This window comes from Grammomys surdaster, unplaced genomic scaffold (assembly GCF_004785775.1).
Source record: "Grammomys surdaster isolate TR1022 unplaced genomic scaffold, NIH_TR_1.0 126178, whole genome shotgun sequence".
In the NCBI taxonomy this organism is placed as follows: domain Eukaryota; kingdom Metazoa; phylum Chordata; class Mammalia; order Rodentia; family Muridae; genus Grammomys; species Grammomys surdaster.
This window is the reverse complement of record NW_021620984.1, coordinates 6,274,141-6,294,748: the sequence shown is the minus strand read 5'-3', so window position 1 is coordinate 6,294,748 and position 20,608 is coordinate 6,274,141. Positions and strand designations below refer to the sequence as shown.

Below are 20,608 nucleotides of genomic sequence, written 5' to 3'. Positions count from 1 at the left end.
ATTATTCTAAGACTATGTCTAGCCAAGTTCTTGAACTCAAGGCCTTCCTGTCTCAGTCTTCCGATTAGCAGGATAATGTTCAATAACATACAAGTCCCCAGACCAACCTTTTCATCCTACGTAACATGGTGCCGTGGGGACTTACCTACATAACTTTCAAATGGGAACTCCCTGTGTATTTCTAATGTTTTCCTATCTACTTTACCATTTATGTTGGAAAAACAGGGGCTCTCTGAGATTGTCCCATCTCCCCATCTTCTCAGGATTAATCTGTTTGATTAGTGATTAGTGTCTAGTCTGGATTCAGTCCTTTATTTCTTATTCCTAACTTTGATTTTTTTCCCTGTACCTCCTACTTTCATCTTCTTTTAAGTCCATGCTTACACAGTCGCCAAAATGACCATGTGGCTTCCCTGTTAGATTTCCCTAACTGCACCTTTCCTACCCAGCATGGAGGATTCCCCCAGCAGCCCAACTCCCTAGCATGTCATCTAAGCCCCACTTCAACAGGACCATGCTCTCTTGACATGTCTTTCTGGGGTCACCTTCCAGTGCACCCTCCACATTCTGGTAATTCTAAAATGCGTGTTCATTTAAATCCGGCCATGCTGAGCCTGCCCAGTCAAGGCTTTGCTCCTATCCGACACACTACCAACTCCCTGCTGACGTCTATTGGTATCTCCAGACAAAGCTTAACTGAGATGTGTATCTTGTCTCACTCTTGTCCCCAGTCTGATGAGGACAAGATGGACGAGCATGTTGGCTGCTTGTACTGCCTGTTGAGTAACAGAGTCTTAGTGCTTTACACGCTTACATGTATTTACTTCTCTGCTCAGAGTCCGGTGGATGCTGAACTAGCCTATTCTACAGCACTCAAGTCTGCACCGGCCGCAGATCATACCGAATGCATACGTGTCTATTGCCAGAAATGTTTGGATAAGTAGGAAATGTTCCTTGACCAAAGGGCATGGACGAGATTCTCACCTCGTGGACACAATACTCAAGCCTCACAGGTCTGACATATTTAACAATCCGATGCTATGATTTAAGAGCCTTTGTTTCCAGAAGGGTAGGGTCAGATGGGACACACCTGGGTGGGACTAACTATGGTATCTTTGCGAGATAAGCCTTAAAATTATGTTAAAAGAGAACTCTTTATTAATAAAATCAATGGGGTCTGAACAGATATTTAAGTGAAGAGAAACTTACTTGAAATTAGAAATAACCACTGCCTACACCTTCTGTGATCTTCCTTTAAGGTTTTCGTTAGTCATCTGAAAGGCCTTTTGGTTCTATAGGAACAGACTGATGGGTTTATATTCATGTAGACAGAAGCATTAGAGGGCCATGCTAGTACACATTACAACATTCTTTGAATTTTGACTTTATCACCATAGCCTTTTCTGGGAGGGAAGTACTTTCTCTCAGCTTCTGGTCAGGTGTCTTTATAGGTTCCTATCTCGCTCTTTTTTGTGTTTGACATAGAATTAAGTCTTTCTTTCATCTGATGCTGAACAAACATTCATTACACGTTTAAATGAACCGATTAGTCTTTGATTTTTATATACATTTTAATCAAAAGGCCTAATTTTGGAAAAAAACCCTTAATTTATATCAGACTTCTTTTCTTATATATTTAAATAGGGAAGAAAACTCAAATCCATTTTTGGTTGAACTGGAACGTGATACTTCTTACTTTTGAAAAACAAGAAATAAAAGTAGGATTATTTTTGTGTGTATGTATGATGTGTGTGCATGAGCACTCATGCCAAGGCGCATGTGTGGAGGTCAGAGGACAACTTTGTTGAATCGTTTTCCCCTTCTACCTTTACATGGGCTCCATGTATCAAACTCGGGGCATCAGGCTTGGGGAACAAACACCTTTACTCATGCAGCCGTCTTGCTGGCTCAAAGTAGTACTTGTTTATATCAGCATCCCTCTCCTCCACCCCTCCCTCCCTCCTCATCTCTCTCTGTCTCCTGTGTGTCCCCAGTTCAGATTCTCAGGCTGACCAAACTTTCAGATGCATTTTAAGTCTAAGAAGTCTGTTTGAGATGGATGTGTCTACAAGATGCAGTGATAAGGTTGCACTGGAAGGATGCTGTGTGAAACACAAGCATGTGGGTGATGCTTGTTTTAAGGTGATCTCTTGCTTAAGGTTGCCCTTTCTTGATCTCAGGTTAGAGTTCAGAAGAGAAGTATAATGTCTTACTGGGTCAATACCTATATGCTCTAGTCATCTGGAGATGATCCATGGGCCCAGACATAAACAAGAGGCTTTCTCTATCTGTAACTTCACTGTGGGGAAGCTGAAGGGTGAGCAGGGAGGAATGAGTCTTCTGCAAGGCTTTCATTATACCAACCCAGGAGTGAGTTGGAGAAGGAAGCCCCATTCTAGAAAATTCTCAGCTGACAACCGTTAGCTCTGCACCAACAGGAAGGGGAAGCTATCCTGGTCCGTCCACATGAGAATCTCTGCTTCTCAGATGGTTATTTAGAATGGTGAGTCTGTGTCTTGGCCTTTGGGTAAATTATCCAATAGTTGCTTCATAAGGGGAGCTGACGGTGTGCCGTATGGTAAAGCTATCAGAGCACCTATCCGATGTAGAGAAGAGTCCACATACAGAGTCGGTTGAATTACTCCTTTTGAGCCATTATGGAGCAACTCAGCACCTTGAGAACATTAACTTGCTAACCAGATCACACTGGAGGGGATAACAGGTCTGCTGCAACGGATACTCTGGAGCTGAGGCACCAGATTCTGAAAACACTGGTTTCTAGTTTTTTTAAAAATTTTTAAAAAAATTTTTTTAATATCTAGACTACTGAAAGGAGTCAGAATGAATCAAATATTGATGAAAATACTGCCTTTATCATGTCTAGGAGAATGTTTGAAGTGTACTGTAGCTACTTTATTCAACTGCCCACACAGTTCTCATCGATTTCCCGGGGTGCTCATTTTGGTTAAAAGACAGATGCAGATACTTAGACCGAATACTGGATTGAATTCAGGGACCCCTATCGAAGAATTAGGAGAAAGATTAAAGGAGCTGAAGGGGAGGGTGATCCCATAGGAAGACCAGCAGTCTCAACTAACCGAGACCTCTGGGAGCTCCCAGAGACTGAGTCACCAACCAGGCAGCATACAGGAGCTGGTCTTGAGGTCTCAGGGAACAGGGATGCTGGGGGGTTGTCTCAGAGCCAAGGGGGAGGGGGAATGGGATAAGGAACTGTGTGTGTGGGGACCAAAAGAGGTTAATGGCTGGAATGTAAATAAATAAAATCATTAATAATAATAAAAAAAGAGATAAGGCAAACCGATCAGAGAATCAAACAAAACAGAAGACAATGGAAAGCAGTGTCAGGACTTCCCCAGGATTTTCAGTGATCTGTGCATGAAATCTCTCCTAAGTCGGTCCTGAGTTCCTAAACACTGTCCTCCACAATGGAAGAAAGACATGGGGCATATCGAAGGGAGCCCAAGGTCCGGTGTAAGTGCAATGGGGACATAGTTTGTAATGTAGTTCCCAGACATAAATAACAATGACTTGTGGCTTGTCAGGTGCATTTCAAAGGAGAGGTTATCCTCAGTCTTGTCACATGGAAGCTCCCTCTAATCAATTCCTGCATCGGTGGTGGTCAGAGGGACTGCTGTGTAAGAACACACCAGTCTCCATTCCAGCCGATTCGGTGTCAACAAGCAAAGGATGCATCTTTCCTAATTTGGAATAATTACCTTTGAGTTTTCCTCCTCTATCTGTGCCTTCTGAATACTGTTTTGGATTTGAAAGTGCCCTAAGGGTACCATAGCTAGCTAGAATTTACACCCGACTCTTCTTTGGGGGTCCCTTCCCCCATACTCTCCTAGGGTATCAGAATAGGTGGGGGAGGGCCGGCTGTGGGTTTGTGCCATGGGCACAGAGTTAGGTTCATTATAAAGAAATGGTTCAAAAGCTCATTCTGAAATTGCAAAGCGTGAATGAGGGTCAATAAAGAACCCAAATGAGGAGCTGGAGACCCATATATACCTACATAAACGGGGAAAAGCTGAAACTCATTTATTTCCTCTGTAAATCTGAATCTGGCTCACAAAAGATCACACTCAGCTCCACAAATACACAGCTCCAAATAATCAAACTCCCCAGACAGGAAAGTTGTCACTAACCCGCTGGTGTGCATGTGCATATCAGCTAGAATTCATAGCTTTTCCCTGCTGTCTACTTCCCCCTGAAGGAGTGTGCCTCCAGATATGGCCAAACCCTTTGTATTGTATGTGGGCGAGCAAGCAGAGCACTGTGAAATGCCATTTACTAAATAATTTATTCCACCGCCTAGTTCCACACACCGGATTTGCTTCTGTGTGCATTCAAGTGTAAGAACTATGGTTTTACTTTGGGTATGAGCTTTATAAAATAATACATTTTCAGCAGGTGAGATCTTGGTGGTCTCTCTGGAATTACTTTAAGAAATGAGAGTACAGGCCAATTGTTTTTAAAGACTAAGACACGTTGCCAGGTGTGGTGGCGTGTCCCATTAATCCCAGCACACCGGGATCAGAGGCAGAGGCAGGCAGATCTCTGAGTTTGAGGCCAGCCTGGTCTAGGGAGCAAGTTCCTGGTCAGCTGGGATTACACAGAGAAACTCTGAGAGAGGAGGAGAAGGAGGGCGGGAGGGAGGGAGGGAGGGAGGGAGGGAGGGAAGGAGTGAGGGGGGGGCTATTATTATCAGTGGATGCACGGTCAGCCTTCTTTCTGCTGATTATTGAATCAGGAGAAGAAGAGGTCAGAGGCAAACACCTGTAGGTAATTATTCAACCCCTGAGACATATGAGACACCCAAGCTGAGTGAAAGCCACCAGACACTGGATTCTAGTAGCATGTCTAAAAGTACCAGCCACTTTTTAAAGGAATCCTAACAGGGACAGAACCACCACAGGTGCCCTGGAGAGAAACTGCCACAGGTCTATAGTTTTTGACATGAAGGCTCTTGTGCTTAAGACACCACCTATCTATCCTAAATTAGAGTAACCTGCCTAACTTATTGGGGGCTGATAAGAACTGCAAGTTGGGAATTGGGAATCACCCCCCAACCCCAATCCTCTCTTGTACTAGGTATAACATACTGAACTTATATTTGAATGGAGAAATGTTTGCCTTCCTTTAACGTTTTTCTTTCTTTTTTTTTTTGAGGGTTTATTTTGTAATTTTATTTATGTATAGTAAACTTAGCAGTGTATATTTAACTTAGTTCAGTGGCGAGGTCTTCATCCTTTGCCTTTTCCGGGATTGGCAATGCAAACCACAGATTTGGGACCAAGGAATGGAGGCTGATCTTATTGTACCTGCCCTCATGATTGGTCTATAGCTCCCATCAGTCTAGCTAGAGCACCCTCATCTTCTGAGTTATCCCATGTGAAGGCAACAGTGGTGCATGCCTTCCTGTGGACTAGCCATCTCAACCTGGCTGTTCCCTTGATGATGCAGTAGGGAGCTCCCATCTTTCACCACAGGCCAAGCAGGAAGACCAGCTCAATGGGGTCTACATCATGGGTAATCACCACCAGGTGAGCCATCTTGTTCTCCACCAAGGTGGTGACTGTATTGAGTCCTGCTTAAAGGACATGGATATCATAGTTGGGGCATCGTCTTTGCCAGCAGCTTTCTTCTCAGCATGGGCCAGTAGCCTTTGCTTCTTCTCCCTTGCTTTGTCTCTGGCCTGTACTTGTTGGGAAGCTTAGGCAGCTGCAGAGCAGTTTGCTGGTCCAGGACTTGGACCAACCAGTTAATGGCTGGAGGTAGTACTTTGAACCGCTTACAGTGAGGAAGCCCCCTTGGCTTATGTACTGGGGACATTTGAGAAGCAAGTGAGCTTTGCTTGCCCCTTAAAAGCAATAGTTCAGAATAAAATAAAACGCTTCCAGTATGAAAGTCTTTATTTTCTTCCTCATTCAGTTATCTAAGCAACAAGATCAACTGAAGAAGTTCTTTTGGACAGCATGTCCTGCCCAATGCCGAGTATCTTAGGCCTTTTCTCAAATAGAATTTACAACCCTTTGACTACTCATTTCTTCGTAATGACGGGCTGGGGTCACCTTCACCCTTTAGACATCTTGCTCAGCTACAGCAGAACTTTATTAATTTTCTTTTGTTCTCTGCCTCACAGGAAAGGAGTCCAGAGCCTATCACTGGTTGGCAAGCAATGTTTCAATGAGTTTATCCCTAACCCCTGCTTTTATGAGACAGAGCCTTGCTATTTAGTTCAAGCTGCCCTTGAACTTTTGGTGTACCCCAGACTGGCCTCAAACTCCTAATCCTTCAACCCTTGCCTCCTGATTTCGGGGATTATGATGCAATATCACCTCAATCTGCTATATGCACAGTTCTTGTGACCCTTTCCCCTTAAAAGCAATAGTTCAGAATAAAACGCTTCCAGTATGAAAGTCTTTATTTTCTTCCTCATTCAATTATCTGACCAACAAGATCAACTGAAGAAGTTCTTATTTTATGAAGGAAAATAAAGTGAGCAAACAACTGCTATTGGGTAAACATCAAAAGATGGACAAGAAAAATGTGAAATATCGTCTTTTTTTGTATTAATGATTGGTGCAGGGCTTTGTACCATCCCAGAGAGTACGAGATCATTTATACAGTAGTTTTTCAGAGGTGCTTTGGGGAGAGCCAGTTCTAGATTTCATCAGACTCTGCTCGATCATAAATATTCACCCGACTACATCATTGGCTGTTGCCTCCAATCTTCCTTCACTGAAAAGCTATGGAGAATGCCCTGTGTGCACAGCAACATTCCATGAGTTGTGGGAGCCGCAGAGACAACAGCTTGCATTAAAATATTTCCCCCCCATTTTCTTTGTACTCACACCAGGACTGCAAACATGGTAACGGCATACTCAACAAAAAAATAATAAGATGAAAACATACACGGTACAGAATCTGGACTTGCTCTCCTTTGGAATTTCTCTGGCTGGAGCCAGAGTAAATTCTATTTTTGCAGTAGGCAGATTGATTGATTCCAGGTCTACCATCTGTTTCTAGTCGATAAAAGTTTTAATTTCAAACCTTTTTTTTTTTAGATACTAGGCTAGCTGATAATCTGGCCATAAACAAACAGGGATTTGGCCTGAAAGCTGCCATTCCTTTGTATAAGGTCTTTATATGCCAGGAGATGATTATAGACCACCTACCAGCTTAAGGGACTGGAGTGGTGAAAGTCACAGAAAACATGTTTCTCAGTTGGCAATGATTCCCCCCACCCCCACCCCCGTTACAATCTCCTTGTGGTTTTGGTCAAAGCCCTTCTTTATGAACTTACCAAGTGTCTTTCTACATCTAAGTTAGACACACGGTACTACAAAAACATGAAGTGGAATATTACCAAGATATCAGTTCATTAATAACAACAAAAAGCAGAGAAAGTCCCGAGGAGCTGGCTCTCTACCTGTAATAAGGGAGAGGGTTTGAAACCACAAGTTGAAGTTGCCCATCTGCAGCTTGTCAGAACACTGCCTGCTGTCCAGAGGAAGATGAAGGGTTAACATGACCACGATTGAGACTCTGAGGAAGGTGAGTAAGAAGGCCTGTCCTTAGGTATGTGGTAAGCATGCTAGAAAGATGAGGGACCGGGCTCTGGGGTAGTGATTGCAGGCTGGCTGGTTCCCCGAGTCCCCTGAGGAACACATGTAGGCCAGACACTATTGTTCTTTCCTATATCCTTGTTCCCAGTGCATCAGCTGTGATAGACTAAATTGTAAGTGAGGATGGCTGCTAACAAGAAGAGACCATCCCAGACCACACCGTAGGTGAGCAGGTATATGCAAAGCAACATCGAGAGACCGCTGCTCTATCCCAGTGGCTGGGATAGAGTTAACTCTGCCGTGGTAAAGCTCCAAGCTGATCACCTGAGACACCTGCGGAGTTGGAGGATGGTTAACACTGGTCAAGAGACAAACAGCTAGCAGACAGCCAAGGTTAAGGCTGGAGTCAGAGATGGACAGGGCCAGGATTCAATCACTCCTAACTGGGTAATTCAAAAAATGGCATACGATTGTTCTCCCAGGTGGGCTAGGGGGTGGACAAGCACATATTATATGGTCCTTCCAGTGACTTGGGCCATGGAAGTCCAGAGATGAACTGAGAAAGGTCCCAGCACTGTAAAAACAAACTGCATCATCTTGTCAGGAACTCAGAGCTCACGGCTTATAGTAGAACACCCACAGGTACTGCTTCTGAAGGCTAGGGTATAGTAAGCAGAAACTGGATAAGGCTTCTGTGAGCCTAGGTTTGCCTGTTTCTCACTTCCAAGGTTCATAGACAATGTGCCGTGCTATGAGAATGTTAACCATCCTTCAGCCTCGCAGGTGTTCCCAAGAGGACACACTCAAGCCTTGGAGAGGGGGCTTTACGGGTTTTGACCTTTGGAAGAAGTGGCCCCTTGCGCCAGCATGGAGAGTCACAATGATAAAAGTTGTCTCATTTGGACCTAGCAGCTCTGGATTCCTGAGGTTAACTCTTCTACTCTTACGTACCTTTAAAAAAGCAAACATGGTTCTTGGCAATTTAAAAAATTATATATATATGCACATGTATACATACATACACACACACACACACACACACACACACACACACACACACACACACACACACATATATGCTGAGAGTATGTAGAGAAAAATTAATACATTGCTTTCCAAAATCAGAAGTTGGAGATGAGGTTCTACTATGTAGCTCATTCTGGTTTTAATCCACAGTGTAGCCCAGGCTGGCCTCAGACTCTCAGTCCACAGCCTGCCTCATTCTCCCGAGTGCTGGGATTACACATAGGTGTTCCTGCTTTTTAAACCAATACTTCTGCTTATTTTATTAGTAAAGTAACTTGCAAATACTGTTTGGTTGAATATACCCTTAAAATATACCTGAGAGAGTCTGTGTGGCCATAGTTTAAATATTTTCATAATAATCTTCTGAGCTAGTTACTTTCACTGTCATTTCTCTGACTATACTTTCTCATGGCCACGCACGTGTGTTGTGTAATAAGTCTGTATTGTGGCTTACTAGAACAGTAGTTCTCAACCTGTGGGTTTTGACTGCTTTAGGGGTCGAATGACCCTTTCAAAGGGTCACATATCAGATATCCTGCATATGAAGTATTTAAACTATGATTCACAACAGTAGCAAAATTACAGATATGAAGCAGCAACAAAAATAATTTTACGGTTGGGGGTCACCACCACATGAGGAACTGTATTTATGGGTCACAGTTTTAGGAATGGTCAAAAAAACTGTATAGAACAATGCTTTTTCCTATTATAATAACAAGATTGACTTGCCAACCAGACCCCTGATTCTTGAAAGTGCTTTTATTTCTCAAAGACTATATATATTTTTTAAATAGAGAAGTATGTTTTTTTCTTGTTCACCACCTCTTAAGAAATTAAAAAAAAAAACCCAACCCAAATTTATTTAAAGTCTCCCACATCTCCCCCTCCCCCACTGATAGAGTGTGCTGGTTTCTCTGATTTTCCAAACTTCGATGGGCCCTCAGGAAACCATCCTGGCAGGTCCCAGTTCCTGTGTCACCACAGGAGCACTATGCAGCGTCAGTGTCTGGACCCAACAAGGACACGTTCAAAAATGGCCCACAGAGCAAAGCTCGAGTCTTAGACAGTCCTGGAAACTTAGCCTGTTTTCTCTCCCCACTTTCAACTACAGTGAAACCGCACCCGAGGCACCACCATCACCGAGGAACTTCTAATGAGGACAGCTCTCCTGCCTAGGCCTATCTAATGGCCGCGCTTTCTCTCTGTGCCTTCTCCGTCTTTGGCAACACAGCCCGCTATCACTTTGAAAGCCCTGCAAAGGAAGTGGCTTCCATTAACTTCCAATTTATTCCTTTCCTATTGCGATTCTGAAATGAGGAAAAAGGAATGCTAAGGACAGAATTCTAATGTAATTCTTCAATTGAAAAGGTTTGTTCCTCTCACAAAAATCACGCTGCTGGGGGAACATTCGCTTTATTAATAGGGAACCTGTCGGAAAGAGAAAAGCCGCTCCCACTACAGAGGAACAAAGCTTACTGTGGAGGATCCATTCCAGAGCGGCTGTAGGAAAACTATTTGTGTATGGGATGCTTTTTTCTAGTGACTTCTGTTGTGATTTTAGACGTGTGTTCTTGGAGAAAAGACTTCTGCTTCAACATGTCACTGTCAAAAATCACACTAAGGGAACTCAAAACTCTCATCCCAAGCTCTCGTTTGAATTTGTCAGCACGTCTTCCCGGTGGCACCTTACTTCGCTTGTGCAACGTTAGTCAGGTGACCCAGAAGTGGGAAATGATTTCACACACGCACTCACTGTAAAGTACACACACCATAAAATATACAACAGCTAATTTTCATTTCGCTCTCCCTGACCTCATGAAAATGTGACTGGAATACATACCTAGCCTAGGCTGCTTCTCCACACAAACACCCTGGCTTCATCCGCCCCTTCTCCTAGGCTTTCAAAATGGTGGCCGACAGTCCCGATTTGCATCTGGTTACAAAGTCCTTCAAAGCATGGCTTACCTTCTCCAATAACTGATTATGAAAAGCTAAGCCTTCTGTTTGATAAGAATAACATTTGCAGCGCCAAGGTAACCAGCCAAGTTCACTGTAAACGGTTTTCAAAAGTTTTTTTTTCTTCAATGGGAGCTTCGACTGCAGTCAGCTTTTTATCAGCCTGGCAAATCCGAATCCAGAGGGTTTAGGCCTAAAACTAAAGCTACGGATTGTCCTTTGAAAGGTCTGTCGCTAATCTGCTAAGTGTACTTGGAGCAAAATGTCAGTTCCTAAGGAGAGGTAAATTTACCATGGAGCTAAATGAAATTTAATCTGAGGCATTTCACATGTATGGGTCTCTTCCAGGGCTCTGCATCTAATTTTCATAATTTTGACTTTTATTTTTTTCTCAAAGAGGGACCTAAAAATTACTGACACTTTAGGACCTCAATCATATAGTTCCTGTCAGTTCTTAAGCATGTAGTCTTATTAGAGACTCTATTGTGATATCAACATTTTATAGTTAGAGTAAAAATTTCGTATACTTACTCAAAAAATGTTGTCCATCCAGTTTCGTCACTTTTGGTGGCTAAAAGCCCACTGTTGCCATGGTAAGTAAACAAAACCAGTTCCAGACCCTGAGCGGTCATGCTTTTCAGACACCCATTGGTGCCTATGGTCAACCATATCACCTGGTTATCGGGAGACACCACTCGCACTGGCATCCGATTCGGATCCCTTCGGATTCGGAGGGTATTGCCATTGCTGTCTGTTACAGCGGTGACGTCATTGTCGTTGCTGTAACTAAAATTATACAGGTAGTCACCCGTGACCAGGCTCACGGTGTACTGGTGAGTCCCATTGATGTCAAAGATGTACAGCTCTTGATCAGTTGGAGAGGCAACTTCGTAAAAGTTCATGGAGTTGAGTAAAGGTTTATTCTTTGACACGGCCCGGATCCGGATATTTCCCAGATCGGCAATGTACAGCGTGCCATCTGGAGAGGCGGCTAGGGAGGACGGTGCACTGAGTTTGGCATCTTTGGCGTAGCCGTCTCCACTTTGGTAGCAGTCACAGTTGGCGTCGTTCTTGCAGTCACATTCCGACGGTATCCCAGCCACTAAGGAGATCTCCCCGTCTGTGGTGACCTGCCTTATTCGGTTGATCTTCTTCTCATCAGTTTCTGTAATGTAAAGGATCCCGCTGTAGGACACGGCAATGGCAGTGGCTGACTCCAGGGTGGTCTGAACTGCATGCTTCCCCACGGGGTACTCCACTCCAGGGACCTGACAGTGCATGGGCCGTCCGGCAGCAATGCGAACTTGACGGTTTTCGGTGATCTGTAAAACTACGTTATTATCCAGGACGTAGATGGAGTTATCCATGGGGTTAATGGCAAGATCGGTGGGCCATTCCAGACGCACCTTAAGAAAGAAAGAAATGACTTGGTTAGTCAGTTACTAAGCTGCAGTTAGTTTGCTAGGAGAGCAAATTAGACCATTCATGGAAATTAGCCTTTATTTGATAAACTGCTTTAAAATTGTTTTTATTTCAATATCCATGGTCAAACAAACCTAAAATTTTGACGCAGAGACGAATGTAGGATGTAATATCTTACTTAAAAATGCAGTTGGTGCATGGAAAGATTTGCTGGTTTTAGCCAGACAGCAAATGCACGTCTATGTAGTGAGTCAACAGATATTGCTGAGACATGAACACATATGCTCCTTTTAATAGTAATAGCAGCCAAATGCCAGGGCTTGCTAGGTTATGAATACATTAGTGTTCCCTTGTGTTCTCAATCAGACCAATAGTTAAGTTCCTAATTCTAAATATAAGCCCCTCGGGACTAATCATAGTGTGTTTTCTCTTGTGCTGAAGGAGCCCATGCAATCAAAAGATTAGGGATTTAAGCTGTTTTGTTCTTTTTGGAGTACCTGCATGCTGCTACATTAGTGGGATTTTATTACACATGCTTAGCATTTCTTAGCGCTAATTGTTCCGTATTTCACCGGATTCATAAAATGCAGACCCGCAGAAGATTATACGTTTAAACAGAACAGTCATATCCTAGATACCCCCATCCCTGATAGATGGAACTCAACATGGCGGCACCACCGGCTACTTTGAGCCAGACAAATCATTGACAGAACAAATGGAGTCACTCTGAAGCAAGACAGAAAGCTTGGCTTAGCACAGTACCTGACTGATGTGCATGCTAGTGTCACAGGTTAAAGGTCGGGCTGATGTGAGGTCGTTGGAGCCCAGGAGAGTTGATATGATTCCATTTTGATCAACCTTTCTGATCATGGTTCCATCCACAAAGTAGATCAGTCCGTTCTTATCGATCGCCATCCCTTTATCAAAGAGAAATAAGTGTTACCATTTATTTTAATGATTAATTTTGATTAAACCCTTACGCCCAGTGACAAATTCAAAGCTTATCCCTGGTAATAAAATGGATGTTAGGTAGCAGGTAAGAATGCTGACTGTAAAATCTTAAGAAAAGATGGGGAAAAAAAATCCCCAATTCAGGCATTTACAATTCTAATACATTTATATATAAAGAAACACAACAAAGAATTCAAATCTCGAAGGATCTCTGCCAAGTATAAGAACCTCATAGGTATGGAACCTGTATGCTTCAAATACAAAATAAAGTCCACAGTCCCAAGGTAGGCCGTACATTCTAGAGACAGGCTTAGATTCTATTAGAGTCGACTTATAGTCATGACACTCTATCCAACAAAGGCAGATCCGAGCCAAGGTTAGTGTTTAGCTGACCTTCTTACAATGAAATCTGCCATTATGAATAATTCAGTACAGCAAATATTTTTTTTTTCCAGACCCTGCTCACATAATCCTCCCTGGTTATAATGAAAATCAAAAAGTTTCCAAACCGAACCGCGTTGTAATGGATGGCATAACACTTGAGCGAGGAGTCAATCTTGACTCCTTTAAAGCTTTTATCACACAGAATTTTTAGCCCATTACCTCCCCAGATTCCTCATAGCAAGCATTTTTTCCCATGGCATAGAGACAAAAGTTGAACAGCTCCAAAGTGGGTGCAAGCTAATAGGGTTGCTTAGTGTTGGTTTTTACAGAGGCCCGGGACTCATTCATGACAAGGAAATTTCAGGACAATGAAGGAATCTGAAGTTTAATAGGACGTGACATGAATGACTGATTGTGGCTTCAGTCTTCGAAAAGTTGAAAAAAAAAACCCAACAAAAATTGTACAATGAGTTCTGTTTTTAAGAAGTTCAAAACATTATATTTACTGTAAAAAAAAAAAAGAGAGAGAAAAAAGAAAATCAACTTAGCTTCTAGCAGTTACATGCTAAATGGCTTTTAAAAGAGTAGGCGCGACACAGCTTTTCTAGAACATACTCGGTGATAAAACGTTAGACTCAGCATTAAACAATCAGGCACTCGGTGGATTTTATACGTATGAAAATATAATGTAATAATTTAATATGTAAATATAATAAAATATAAAAAGTAAGGTAAAAGGGAAAGCCTAAGTTGATAATTTTCGGTACCTTTGGGACTCATGAGCGTTGCCTCCACAGCTTTCCCTCCGTCCCCACACCTGGCCTCGTCAAAGGGCAGGCACTGCTCCCCGGTCCCTGCCACCACTTCAGCATTTTTAGTCAGGTCTTTGGCCCCCGTGAGTGACTTCGGCCGATAGATTCTGCGGGTGTTAGTATCAGAAACGTACAAATCTCCGGTGACGGGATCCGTAGCCAGGTAGTATCTGTGAGCTGGGTTGCTGCTGTAAAAAAAAGATTTGTATGCAAATACTAGGTGAGAGCCACTTCTTGTACGCAGAGGGAGATGAAAAGTGAAATAAAACACAGCACGGGCTCCAGTGCTTATGAACCGGAGCCCAGTGTCACAGGTTAGACAAAGACCAGGGTCAGTGATCATGACATAAGAGACTGTGATGTGATCTGAGGTAGCAAGTCTCTGACGTGAGGTATGTTTGAGTCTGATATTTTTCTTTCCAGCTTGATGTTGAGGACTCAACAATTTACCGTCAGCCATTAATTTAATTTAATTTAACTATTATTATGTTTCACATTTTATGTGTATGGGATGTTTTGCCTGCAAGTATGTGTGTGTGTGTGTGTACCATGTGCATGCCTGGTGCCTCAGGAGGCCAGAAGAGGGCATCAGATCCCTGGAACTGGAGTTGCAGACTGTTGGGAGCTGCCCTGAAGATCAAAGGTGGGTTCTCTGAGAGAACGAGGGCTCTTAATTATGGAGTCAACTCTCCAGTCCCTACTCACAGCCATTCCTTAAAACAACTAACTTTGGAGTCATACAGAAGTCTAAAACAAAGAAGCAAGGCCTCTCCATCCACCCCTCTGAGTGGATAGATGAAGTTTATTCCACGGAAAGACCTCTCTGGCATCTCCTCCACTGACGTAACAGATGGCCCATTTCATGACTATTGTTAGGAATCATTACTTTGCTTTTTGCTGTAAAGCCACAAAAAAATGCTACCCTGCAAAGGTAGCATCATGACCACCTTAGCTGCTCTGTCACAATCCAGGAAAGCAAATGGTGCTGGTACAATGTCTGTTCAGACCTACGGGGATAAGTGAGATTATACATTCAAAGGCAGAAGGCAATCTCTGAACATTGCCTTCTTAGGAATGTGACTTTTAGATCGTGTGCAAATATGGAAAAGGCCAAAAACAGTTTAAATTACTTGTTTTTTCAGGGGGAAGGGATGATAAAGATGGGATCCACTAAATAATATATATATTTTGATAATGAACTTGGTTTTTTATTTTCCCTCTCCATCTTGCTCTGCTTCTTTCTTCCTTCCATTTCTACAGTCAGAAACACAGAGTCATCTGAACAACTGGGAGACTGTTTCTTGGGAACGTCAGAGATGCTATATACATGAAGTCTCTTCAACATGGCTGCCTAAGCATGACCTGAAGAAGGACGGCACAAACAGACATGCTAACATAGCATGGGGAAAGCTATAAGGGTGACAGCAGAAGAAATAATAGTCTTCCCTAGGGAAGAGCATACTAGTTGGTTGGCATACACACACACGCACACACACATCACCAACAACTAAAGAAACAGAAGCCATTGATTTCAAGGAACGCAATATGAATTTGGAGGGTAGAAAGAAAGGAGGGAAGTGATGTAAATATATTATAATCTCAAAACAATTATTAAAAACATGTAGTATAAGCCTAAAATGAACATTTTAATTATAAAAGTGCTATAGCAGATTTTTTATTACTAATTATGTTAAACTGTTATGAAACAATTCTCATTTTTTGATGTCCTTTTTAGTTAATTTTTCCATGCACATGTGTGTGTGTGTGAGTATGTGTGTGTGTGAGTGTGTGTGTGTTTGTATTGACAGGTGCTTCCTTCTTCTAATATCTGCCTCTGGTTTTGCTGTCCAGGGAGGTCCTGAGGTCCACCTGCCTCTGCCCCACAGTGCTAGAGGTTCAGTCATGTGCAAATGTGTCCAGTTTTCACGTTCGTACTGGAGGTTTCATCCCAGGTTTCCCTGCTTTCATACTGAGCAGTCTTCTTACGGTACCACCTCCAGTTTCCTGGTTTTTATAAGTGGAGAATGTGCGTACTTTAGTCTAAGAGGCTTTTCTTACAACAAGGTTATAATTTCTACTAGTTTTTCTCCCACCAGTAGGGGAGCACAGAAGACACACTCAGCAAGATTCCACTATTCTTAATATTTGCTCTTGTCCTGTCTACAGTAATATTTCAATATGCCTTACATAATGCTATAAGGTCTTGACTTGCTTCCTGAAAATGTTCGGGGTGGGGGGGGAATCTCAGAATGTGAACAGATTCAAATTTGCTTACTTCTGCTGGTAAATCAGGAATCTGGAATAAACTAAAGTATTAGAGTGATGTCCACGCTCCTCTTAAGATGTCTGTTACTTGTTTCAAGGTTTATTATAACAAAGCTACAGGACCCATGCATACTTTTAAATTATATCCTTCATTTTGATCCATTAGGTTTTGGCTATCTGATTGTTGGCAGCCATGGGGCATGAGATTTCTTGGTGTAAAACCAATGGACATTCAAGGCATGAGCTGGGCTTTGATTGGCACCACCATCATTTACTTGAGTGGTAATGTCATCATGTCCATGGAGTAGGGAATTGGGGTTAGATCTGCTGGATAATGCTTATTCTACCTTCCTCAACACACAGGTACTTCATTTTCTACTTTCTCTTGAACTCACAATGTAGCCTAACTTCTAACTCATTGTCTACCTCTCTCTACTTCTGCTGTGCTGGGATCACAGTTTGCATCAGTGTCCTGAAGACACAGACACTTCCGAATCAAGCAGGACAGCTTTATCTGATGAGTGTAAGGTCTCACTGTGAACACAATTCTATTGTCTAGAACAGCGTGGATGAGTTCATGGTCCAAGAGTGGAGGTACAGTCTCAGCTGGCAAAGGATGGTTATTCCTCAGACCCTAGTGTCACACAGGTGGGAAAGGTCTCTACAGAGCTTCTAAAATAGAACAAAAATGATACCACCAGTTGACATGACAACATGGATGGGGGAAATTTTAGAAGGTCCAACACCTAGATGAAGAGTTACAGGCAACCAAGGAAGGGAGGAAAGGAGGGAAGAAGGAAAAGAGGAGGGAGGGAAAGAATATGAATATATCAGTTTTCTTCATGGATGAGCTCTCTGACAAGTTAGCTAATCCCAAGTGGTCAGCTCTAAACATATGTGCATATGAGCCACACTGTATGGACTCAGTAGGATGCACATGTGGGGACACACACACACACACACACACACACACACACTAATAATGAGGTCATGAATTTGAAGGAGCACAGGACTGGTAAGCAGAAGATGTAGAAATTATGTAAATACAGCACTCATGTATAAAATTCTAAAAACAAAGTTAAATAAAAACCCTACCCCCTATGCCCCCACAAAAAAAAATAGGATAAAAGTGAGTTTGGAAATTTTTAGTTGACAGACGGATGACAGAGGAGTTCTGAATCACATACACAACAGGAGTTTGACTCAAGATCATCTGATTTTAAGCCTGAAGCATCCCCTGACAGAGTGCACTGGAAGCTGTTTTCTAGCAGCCCGGAAGTCATCGAGGGGCGGGCGTTCTAGTACAGAGGGGCTGTGAGCTTCAGATGAGAAGCACATCTAGTATGTAATCCGAGGTCACACTGACTGGAAGCTGACTGCAGTTGGCCACGAGCACAGGGATTTACAAAGACCACGTTTTGGGGAAATCTGAATGCAACAGTCGAAACACAGAGCATTTCTGTGGGACTGACTATCTTAAGATTTTGCTGTTTCAGAAGGGTTTAAAGTGACATTTGTGACTAATAGCAAAAAGCAAGGAAGTGAACTCAAGCGACATCGTCCACCGCACCTTGATTCTGAACTCATCCAGGATGACCCAGATGCCAGTTATGAAGACATTTTCCCTAGAGCCTTGTCAATTGGACAGAGATCCAGGGGCAAGTGCGGGCTGGTTATACTCATTTATTTTCTCATAATTCAGCCATCTTAGATGAGGGAGACACTTGTGGAAAACGGCACAGAGAATGTACACTATTAACACTTTTATCTTTTCAGCTGGAAACTGCCACAGCTCTTAGCACAAAGCAATTGAAGAAGCATAATGAATTCCGTTTATGTATAAAAGCAACACTGCCTACTTCATGGTAACCAGAAGACTGGGTGACTATAAACTGGGATTGGTTAAAAATTTTAATTTGGAACTTAAGGACTTTGAACAGGGATAAGCCAAAATGCACTCTCTTACCAAAGGGGTCTAATTAACAAACTAGTAAAGTAGTGGTACATTTTATAATCATTTTATAATCATTTTAGTATTACCAGTTAAAAATATCAAATGATACCTGAGTATAACTAAATATACCTAAGGAATTTTATTTTATAGACTATTTTAAAAGTGCTTAAGAACTTGGCATGATAGCATCCTATTTGAATCTTTAAGTAGTAAGACCATGTCTTAATACTCTTGGCCAGTATTTTTAAATATGGTTTCCATTAGTATAATTAATGACAGTTTATGGTACAGGAAGAGGACCGGATGCAGATATTCTATATGTACTGAATCGCCTACAGTTGACAGTGACATTCCTATATGTAGACTTAGGCACATTTTAGGATTCCCTTTCTTCCTACCGCTTGCTCTTGAGTTATTCACAGCTGCTCTGCCACACAGCAAAGAGAGGCTGTAACAAAAGCCAGGCTAGCAAACAGGAAGACGTTTCTGACAGAAGTTCATTTCCTTCCTGAGCTCATTTCCTTCCTTCTGCAATTCTTTCCTTTAAAAAATGTCTTTCTTCTTGTACTGAGGAGTGAAAGGAGGGTCTCACTCATGCAGGGCAAGCACTTCTCTGCTGAGCCACCCCCAAGCTTTTATCCATTTTTTTTTATTCTGAGATTACCCAGGCTGACCTTGAACTCATCTTGCCCCTGACTCAGCCTCCTGAGTAGCTAGGATTACAGGCCTGTGTCGCTAGGCTTGGAAATAATTTCATAAAAATAAGGAAGTGCTAACTAATTTAAATATCTTAAATATTTTGACCTTCCTCAGGTCATTTCAGATAGTTATTAAATACACATTAATTTCATCAATAATGTCATTATCCGTTTAGTGAACGGGGCTCAAGAACCTTGTACATTTTTGCCTTTCCTTGTTTTCTACTCTACAGGCGACGGTGGCTGTAAATTTGTAGTCATCTGGTGCCTCGCCCTCCCAAGTCCTGGGATTGGGGGCCATGTACCATCCTGTGAGGCTCTTCCTTCATCTTTCTAACTGCACAGAAGGTACAATCTCTTCACTGTCTGGCTTCCTATGGCTGATTTCACTGTTGAGCCTTCTCTTAAGGTATGCTGACTCTCACGGTCAGGTGCATTAACTTTCTAAGTGATTTTATCAAGCACATGAATATTCCTAATAGGTCACTTTGAATATGCCACTTGTTCATGACCCTAGACTATTTCCCCACTCTGAGCCATTTTTTTCCCAGCGAGCTCAAAGCGACCCTCAGTAAGCTGACCCTAACTGTCTTCACCCTGTACCTCACTGTTAGCTACACAAATCCCTGCTTTATTTGGGTCGGTCTGGTTACTCTTGGAATATCTTGCATACTTTACTTTGTCTTAGACCCCAGTATACTTATTTCCTCTCTACTGTTTTCCTGTCCCATGAATGTCTTTCTTCTTGCTGTTCTGATCAAGCCAATTTTACTATTAGATCTAGTTCAAATAGCAGCACTTTCTGGAAACTTCCTTACTATGCTGATATCTCCCAGTTTTGTTTTCCTCTAAGAACCACGTTCACGGGACAGTTGTGCCCATGACACGTTAAAAAATAATACTGATGATGTCAGTTGGTCACGCGTAGGTCTAGTTTGTTATTATGTGTGAGTTTCTGAGAGCTTTGTCTTAGATTACCATTCGTCAAAGCGTTTGGCACGGAAATGATCATTTAACACTGTTAGTTTTAACGTTCGAGAGTGGCGATTCACAACCTAAAGGTCCTGCCTGGGTGTCACAGAAAGGACATGTCGAAGCTCAAGTGTGGTCAGAATGAAACATGGAGGAAGTGACAGAGGACCAGGCGAGGGGGATTACAGTAAGTGTCGCTGCCAAATGCCATGAGATGGTATATACTGACTTCATATTCTATGGGAGTATGCATCAACAAGTCCAAACAGAGATTTTTTTTTTCAGAGATGATAGATGTAGACAACTTGCAAAATGACTATGAAACAAGTCTAGACTTTTTTTTTTTTTTGCACTTTTAGGAAATCTCCCTATAGAATCCTAGCCATGGGGAACATATTAAAAAATGGCACAGAGGAAAGAACACACACACGAGAGGGGTTCAAATCTCTGTTTCACGTTTCTCAGCTGTGTATCCTGGGATGGGATGTAATGCCTTCCAACCTCTGTTACCTCATGTGTAACCTGAAGGATTACTGTGCGGTTCTCTAATAACAGACAAAGAGCATCTGGCACGGTGCC

The 20,608-nt window shown here is 42.5% G+C and overlaps 1 protein-coding gene across 2 annotated transcripts in view; it reads right to left on the bottom strand.

Annotated features, from left to right (window-relative positions):
- Positions 1-20,608, bottom strand: part of Tenm3 (teneurin transmembrane protein 3) — a 445,726-nt gene that overhangs the window by 37,772 nt on the left and 387,346 nt on the right. For both annotated transcript variants that reach the window (XM_028757645.1, XM_028757644.1), the window contains 3 exons: positions 14,096-14,328; positions 12,756-12,910; positions 11,103-11,977 (listed from right to left, as the gene is read on the bottom strand). In XM_028757645.1, coding sequence (XP_028613478.1) covers positions 11,103-11,977; positions 12,756-12,910; positions 14,096-14,328 — 1,263 coding nt within the window. The remainder of the gene's footprint in view (positions 1-11,102; positions 11,978-12,755; positions 12,911-14,095; positions 14,329-20,608) is intronic.